General features: G+C 31.3%; 1 protein-coding gene across 1 annotated transcript; it reads right to left on the reverse strand.

Annotated features, from left to right (window-relative positions):
- Positions 1-4282: 4282 nt before the first annotated feature.
- Positions 4283-8509, reverse strand: LOC124356278 (cuticle protein 64-like). Its single transcript, XM_046807462.1, has 2 exons — positions 8434-8509; positions 4283-5008 (listed from the first exon to the last, which is right to left on the reverse strand). Exons 1-2 carry the CDS (start codon positions 8443-8445, stop codon positions 4574-4576), a joined length of 447 nt encoding a protein of 148 aa, XP_046663418.1. The 5' UTR covers positions 8446-8509; the 3' UTR covers positions 4283-4573.
- Between the last annotated feature and the right edge of the window lie 259 nt (positions 8510-8768).

The following is an 8768-nucleotide window of genomic DNA, read 5'->3' on the forward strand; positions in this document are numbered from 1 at the left end:
TTCAAATCAATCATAGTCAATAGTATTTTAAAAGAAGTAATACTACAGTTAATATACAACATAAATAATAATTTAAACAATAACGAACTATTGTATCCAGCCTGTTGAACTATGATACTCATGACATTAATTCCAGCTCTAAATGTCCTACTTAGAAATACTTACTGTAATACTAATAGCAATTGGTATTATAGGTGAGCTATTTTTCAATATTATGAAATAGATTTTGGTAAATATCGTCAGTTATATGTTATTGCATTTACTTCCCAGTACCTAAGTTGTCTGAGCGGCCAGTTTTGGCGGTAATGGTGTGTTTTGTAATCAAAGGACGATGGAAAGCCCATGCCCGACGTTGCCGCGTGTTACACAATGGCTGAAACTGACCATTCAGTATATTTCAGCTACGAAAGAATCGTGAGACGGGTTTTATGCGATCGTGAGGTGCATTACTGCTGCTCCGTTTCGTGAACGTAATTCACTCTTTTATTGCGAGAACGTTTCTAAAATATACCGAGGTGAAGATACTCATGAGTTTAGTATACCGTAATGACGGTAAGCACATATAAATACAATATTATGTGATATCGCAAGTTTTTAATAATGAAATCCTGTTTATTGATTAAAAGAAGATATTCATCATTGTGATATTCTATCTCCTCTTTGAATAAATCTAAAATTATTTAATAAAATATATGACTGTGAAGTAATTTGTTATATATTTATATGAAGCGCAGTAAAAAGAAAAGGCTGTCGCACTTTGTAAGTTGTCTGGAGAATATTGTACTATAAGTGTTATTGTCGAGCTTGAAACATAAACAATTCAACTATTTGTTCATACTTAATTGGATAAAAAGAGTGTTTCAATAAATTCATGAGTTTATTACGCATAAATGTTTGTTAAACTAAAAAGAACGTAATTGTACATTTACTATTGAATTAAAATTTTAGAGAATGGATTAGTTTATCCCGTTGATTGGGGCTCTTTTTCCTCTAAAAATAAATTGAATGGACTCACATAAACAGAGCAAAATGAAAAAACAAATACTACGGGCAGTACATAAAACACAAGTAGTTAATAGGAATAAGTAGAAGACAGGCGACTTGTAAGGCAGGTGAGAGGTCATGTATACATTTATTGATGGTTTCTGGTCGAGTTTCCAATTATATTTTCGTGTCTGGCCGATAAAACATCTTAATATATACAAAATAGTCGTGTTTTTAAGGACAGAGTTTAGTTAATTCATAATAAAAAACAAATAATATAAACACGTTTTTAAAGCAACACTAGACAGTAAATGATAAAATCGCAGCCAAAATGTAAGAGAGCACAACATAATCAGGACGATGCGATGTAGCCGCTACGTGTGGCCTGACAACAAACTTTCAGCAAAGAGACCTGTAACTCTCTTGTCAATTGTTCGGATCATCTGACTGGTCCGGCTCAGTCGGTCTCGTTCACAGCCGAGAGAGTAGAGTTACTGAGCTTCCCGCTAGAGCGTGTTATATGCCAATACCGGTCATTATGTGAACGACCGAACGGAATGAAAAAAACGACTGAACGAGAAAGCTTTACCCGTTTGGTCTATGTTGAGTAATACCTAAGATGTAAACATTCGTTTCAAATCTGTGATCTATCTTTCTTCAACATTCAGGGGAAATCAAAATAAGAGAGGGATGGATGTCAATAGATTGTGACATATGTAGGATTAAATGTTTGGAAAAAACGAACGGCCACTATATTGAAACGTGTATTAGTTGAGACGAGCTAACACATTCGGTCAATCAATGTGAATCTACTAACTCTGTACAAAGACTAGTTTGAAACAATGAAAAGTTATTGAAGGTTAGTTCTTAAGCCCGTTTTATATTGAGTACGCTCGTCCGCACATATTATTGACATTTTAGGATTAAGTAGGTTATAAGTTTTAAGGACCATTTTAAGGTAAAAATTCCAGACACATATAGGAAATTCGATTAATAGGTGACTGCAAAAGGAATATTTCTAAATAATCTGCCTTAAGCAGTGATAAAATAATATGGGTTTCCTTGTTAATAAATAAAGGTGATAAGTAAGATTAAAATAACAATGCATTTGTAGCTAATTCTCTCTAAAACGCGGTGTGACTAAGAATGGTGATTAAGTTACTAGTTTTTGTCATCTGTCAGTACAAATGATCTATTACATCTTTTTGATCGGTTTGAAAGGAAACAAAAAAGTATTTTCCGCAGACCGGAGATATTTATTTTTGTTCGTTTCCTAAAGACCTATATTTCACTCGTATTTCATTATTCTATAATAACATCATTTACAGTATATTAATGTTAACATAGACCTAAATGTTAAGAGTGTTGATAACTTAATAAGTTTGACATTTTATAAGCTCAATTGAATGTGCTGTTTAATTGTTATGTTTTAAGATGTGATTTATCTATTTATAATAATGAGATTTTACTAAACTTTTACTTCTTAAATAATGATTATAGCTTAAAATGGTTATTTATTTAATCATTCTCAAGAGTAATACTAATTTATATATTTTTAATACAATTCATATCTTGTTTAAACTATCAGAATGAAAAGTCTGACTAACGTACACCATTTTTTTTTTTTTTTTTTCCAAATAATATAAATAAAGAAAATGTGTAGAACATATGGTAATATAAAACAGCTATAATAAAAACATGAAATGGGTACATTTCCGAGTATATTTGTTTTCAATCAAACAAATAGTAAAGGTTTACAATAGCTTAAGTAACCATAATTCAATTTTTTCAAATAACTCCTTAACTGTATTCTAAAAAGAAATTAAACAAAAAACAGATTAAAACGGATACTTACGTAATGAAGTTGTTTTTCATACAAAAATAATGTTATGTTCCTTTTTTCTTTCAAGCAGATTTGCATTTTTTGGTTGTAACTATCTCCTTTATATTCTTCAAATTAATAGTTCTCAGTATTTATGTAATCAAAATAAAATTGGATTTTCATTTATGTCATAATCAATCATACTATCCTGTTTTATGATTCTGTTTAGCAAAGACAAGTTTACAACATTATAGTTGACATTCAACCTAACATTTAGTTTGTATCCATAACTTGTATAATTACGTCCATTCACGAAACTTTATTGTGTTTTCAATGATCACGACTAACAAACACACTGTATTATTTAGTAAATTGGGTCTATGGATTCAATAGCTTTGGAGGTACTGGATTATAGTTTAACTCGAATTAATAAGACGTTTTTCAATGTGCTAGTTAATGTTTAAAACCCATAATCTAAATGTATTTATATGAGGGTTCTTGTATTAAATGTTACAAATCGATGGTGAGAGAACGTACTATCGTATAATAGTGAATAAAACTATTTCTCCACATAATCAACTCTTCAAAACAGTTTAACAAATTTTCATTGTTTGTAAGTATGTTTAGGCTGTTTTATGAATAACGATAACTTGTTGCATTACATTCAGCTATTCATAAAAGTCATGCAATACATATTTATTAAAAAAATGGCGAGTTTGTTCCAATAACATTTCTTAGTAATCCGAAACAATCCACAAAAAACATAACTGTTGCGGTTTTATGAACAGCTGATTTTAATGTAACAGATAATAATATTACAAATACATTATGTGTTAATCATTGTGGTTAACAAACTACAGTACTTTGCGGTTAGTACAAGTACAGCAACTCTCTACTGGAATGTTACAATTACTGTATAAAATGTAACATTTATTTTATATAAATTGTTGCATCTTCCCAACTGCACTCATTATATAGTATAATTTGTTAATAATAATTTTTATAAAATAAAAAATAATGTTTTTTCCACAAGAGTGTTTAGTTTTGAAAGGCATATAAGCTATGTAAAACATTACAATATTGAACATTTCTAAAAGCTTACCTGTTAATTAAAACCCAAACCTTCCGAATTTGGTTCACTGCTTATTTAAAAAACCATAAAAATATTATTATAAAGTGTTCCATTTTGTGAGGTCCATTTAATGACTGATCTACAACTATGCGCTTTCCCATAATAGAACACACCTTATCTGAAACACCCTGTATGAGAGCACAATAAATTAACATATCCCCTATACCATACTCCTACTTATTATAAATTTGTTTTAGAACTAATAAACGCTGAAGAAGACAAATATTTTCTTTTGCGAATTACAAAATGATGCCATTCATAAAAACAAAACAAAAAAGCACAACACAAGAGTTATGTTTGTTTATACCACAATACTCAGGGGGCAAAATGAAACTTGCGTGAAATAATAATAAAATGCGTATATTTACACTTTTACAATATTTAATCGATTTTAAAAATCATACAACGATGTTTAATGTAGATATGTCATTCCATTTGTCATGGATATTTGACCATCTAACTCTGTAGCTGTGTAACACCTTAAAAAGTTCATTGTTATAAGTCGTTGTAAGAATTTAAAAGTAACATATTTTCAAAAAGTCTTTAGCTTTATACGCCTGAAAACTATTGCTGAAAAACGTTTTTATTATACATAGGTTTAAAAATAGAATTATTTAGAGAAGCGATGAGCAGATTTAATGGATATATCCTCCATATCCATAACCAAGTCCATGGCCATATCCGAGCCCATGGTCGTATCCAAGTCCATGTCCGTATCCATAGCCGTAGTCGTGATCGAATCCTCCATAGCCGAGCCCGTAGTCGAGTCCGCTATAACCGTAGGATTTGGAATAAGTTAGAGGGGAGTACGCCTTGTATACTGGAGAATAATATGACAACGGAGCGGCGTACGCCTTGACTACAGGAGCGTAGGCCTTGACTATTGGCACAGAAGGGGAGGACGCCTTGTAGACATGGCTGTAGGAGGTGGCTACAGGTGCTGCATAGTACGAGCTGTGGGCAGGGTAGTATGCACTGCTGGCAGCGTAGGGAGCGGCGTAGGATCCATGGGAGTAAAGACTAGCGTAACCTGCCTGGGCAGCAGCCAACGTGGACAGCAATAATATAACCTACAACATATATCCAACAAATTAGGACTATTTTGTGAAACCTAAGCGTCTCAATCCACATAAAGTTCACTCCTAATCCTACTCGATTATTACTTTTATTGGACATGGTATATTTAATAATATTTCTCAAATACAAAATAAATAACAATTACAAGATAATTAAAAGAGTTCTTTATTTTGGTTTAAACTGTCTTTAAAAAAATGTATTAAAAGGGTTATGAGAGCAAGAAAAATCAACACAGAAATATATAAATATACATAAAGTGTGAATGAATTTATTTGAATCACTAACATACGATTTAAATTTGTATATACATTTTGTTGACTAATGTCATGTTAAGTTTAATCCACTGGTGACGAGCTGTTGGGCTTGTTCCGTGGTATTTAGGTTATTAACACTTACATTTTGGGTAGTGTTTCTAACTGATTTTCGAATAAATATGTTTCTTCGAATTTTATATGAAACATTATTCTCTACAGAGTGCTCTACCTATTTTATGTTTATTTTATGTGATATGTGTATTCTGTTATTCTTGCTCTTAGGGAATTTATCGCGAAACCAATGTAAACTTAAGGAAATATCTTACATTGAATTTGATAGTTAATATTTTTGTATTTACAGAACAATGTTTTAAATTTTGTTTTGGATTTATTTCTAGCACTAACTATAAAGATTTTTTAACGGGAAGACTTACTAAACATTAGGTTTGTTGCAAAGATGTGATCCGACTGTTACGTTTTCTTGTTTTGTATGCCCATTGTATTTAGGAATTTTGTGTTGCTGTTAAATATTTTTGAAACTAGTGGATTTTTAATTCTTATTTTTAGAAAGTTTCAAAATGTTGTTGGCTGAAGCAGAGCTGTCCAATAAACCGTATGCCACTGTAAAGATATTGCTAATTCTATAACAAATCCTGGGTGGACCATCGTCGTCAAAGTTAGATTGATATGCTCCAGTTGATCCATATTTAGTGGTCAACCTGATGTTTAGAAATTTGAAAGGCAAATCTGTGTTATAGAATACCGATTATAGATCAATATGTTTTTGTGATATTTTATAGTGATATTTTTTAGTTCTTGCAATGGATTATTTGTCCTGACAAGATTGACAACTGTCAGAGGGTAAGTATTAAAATGTGTTTCTACTCTTAGTGCCGATTTTAGTTCAAATTTTTATCTTCAATAAAAATATTACTGTCCATAATACTCACAACTGAGTCAGGTAATACTCACGTAAACTTAAAAAATGCAGGAAGTGATCAATGACTTGACAAAAGGTAAATGTTTATTACTAAATGTATCTATAATACGAAAATACCAATATACAAATATATCAATATAACGTTTCTAAAATATGGATTCACACAGTCGGTTTGCTAGAAAATCATGTTCAACGTAGCGTATTACGAGGTTATCATAAGAATGTCCATTCTCGTTCTCATGGCTGTTCTTTTTTGCGTAGTTAAAAATTATTTTCACGATGAAGGCATTTAGAATTAAATCTTTATATCAATGAACTTTATTGTGTCTAATTTAGTATTTTCAGGACGATTTATGTATACTTCCAAAATATACTAAAGTATACATCGCGAAATATGCGGTACTTGGCTACTGGTAACTACTTACTAGAGAAGACTGGAGTGCATACGCGTGGTAGATCTGAGGGCGGGGAGGGCAAACTCGTCTGATGAAATAATCAAATCATCCCATAAAGGTATACTTTTATTGATATTTTCATTAATGTCAACATCGGCGTAATAGAATCGAGTGGGGTAGTAAATTGCAAATATTTTCTTGCGGATGCAGTATAAAACTTTTCAAATATTACATCAGAATATGAGATAGCATCTGTTACAACAAGGCAAAAATATGCATTATTAATGTTATTTTTTACAGCATTCGAACTTGACTTTATTGATTTTAACATTATTATCCCTCTAAACAACGAAACGTTTGGAAAAACTAGTACGAGTTAGTCTCATAGCCAGTTTATGAAGTTTGATACCAAATCTATAAATTTAGTGAATGAATTTGAATAGTGCATAACACATGCTTTTTAATAGAAATAGGATTAGTCTGGAATTGTAAGATTGGACTTTATGAACATTTATATTAAAAGCTTAGAAAAGATTTAAAAGATTAAAATTTTACTCTAAAATAGCTAGTAAATTGTTATAATATACATTTTTAGTGTCAATAAAAGTGTGAATTATCAGATTTAAATTTCTTTAAAAATTATTTATTATATTTAAGCACAGAAGGAGTACGGATCATTCCTGATGCTTAAAAGGCTTAGCTGAGGTTGCATGCACAATTTCTAGTATGTAGCTCACTGCACGAGATGTCCCACAGATAAATACACAGACAAACTATCAAGCAAAAAAGGAATTTTTACATACTTTTAAATCATAAAAGAGAAATTGTTTTTGCTTACTAAGTGATAGACTTCAATGACGCTTAGCAAAATGTAATACTTGGACATGCACCATAACAGAAATAGTTCTTGAGAATTTAGAAATAAAGTATACAAAATATAAATTTAACAAATAAGTTTTAAGATATCTTGCATATTATACATTTTCATTTTTGTTCATATGATTAAGTTTCAAGGCATTGTATAGAGAGCAATAGTTCCTGTAGGCTAAAATTAAATCTGGCCACATACTTTTAACATTGACTTTCCATTCCAATATAACGTTGTGTAGACTGCGTTGTGTTAGTGTGTCACATGTTAAAATCTTATATGATTTTACTCAGTTTGTTTACAAATTTATTTATTTTGTTGTTTTTTAGCTGCCATTATGGCTACAAGGCTAATGCAGAAATATAACATGATCGACCCAGTGTTACCTATATGAAAATAAAGCTTCATACAATCTTTAAGTCTATGGTCCTTTTTGAACAATTGTCATGCGGACAGATAGACAAACAGGGGGACGGAATGTGTTGCCACTATATCAGCCAAATTAATTGGCTCATATTTTTGAAATGTCCAGAATGGGCACAAAAGGATAACACGGCCCTATGAAGCACAGACCCAAATGAATGCAGATATGAAACATAGTACAGGTTGCAGTGTATTCTATAGTTTACCATTACTAAATTAGGGTATATTACATGGTAATTCAGAATGGAATTGATACAACATGAAGTGGTGCTGAGGCTGCCGTTTTTATTGAAAATGAACTTCTTTTAGTCATTTTCGTCTAATGATAAGAGCTTTTTTAATTTATTATTTATTTTATGAAAAGCAAAATTAGTTAATGTTCCGTACTTTTAAAGTCAGCAAATCTAAATTATGACGGCTCTATATTGCACTGTTCTATAAAACGACTAACTCTTGTTAGAATAAAAAAAAATCATCTTTATAATAAACTACTATAAAGTTGAATACCTTACTATATACTAGAGTGTACAGTACTTACAAGACTGATCATGTTGCGGCGATAGCCTGACGGACAGACAGAAAGACAATATATACTGTCACGCCATTGCCTTGTTCTCCCCCTCCGTCCTCTTCCTGCCTCCTCCTTTACTTGGCTTTGTTATACCTTGTAATAGTTACGGTAATTAATTTTCCAGGCATTCCTGCGTATTTCGTTGCCGTCCTTCTCTGACTAATACTCAAGGTCACTAGAGGAAATTGAGTGCAAATAATGCAATGCCCTTTGTTATCTTAATCTAAACGTGACCTGAATTTGACCTGAATTTGAGGGTAAATTACAGTTATTTATTAAAATTAACCTAATAGTTTGACTTC

The sequence above is a fragment of the Homalodisca vitripennis genome, chromosome 2 (assembly GCF_021130785.1).
Source record: "Homalodisca vitripennis isolate AUS2020 chromosome 2, UT_GWSS_2.1, whole genome shotgun sequence".
NCBI classification, from domain to species: domain Eukaryota; kingdom Metazoa; phylum Arthropoda; class Insecta; order Hemiptera; family Cicadellidae; genus Homalodisca; species Homalodisca vitripennis.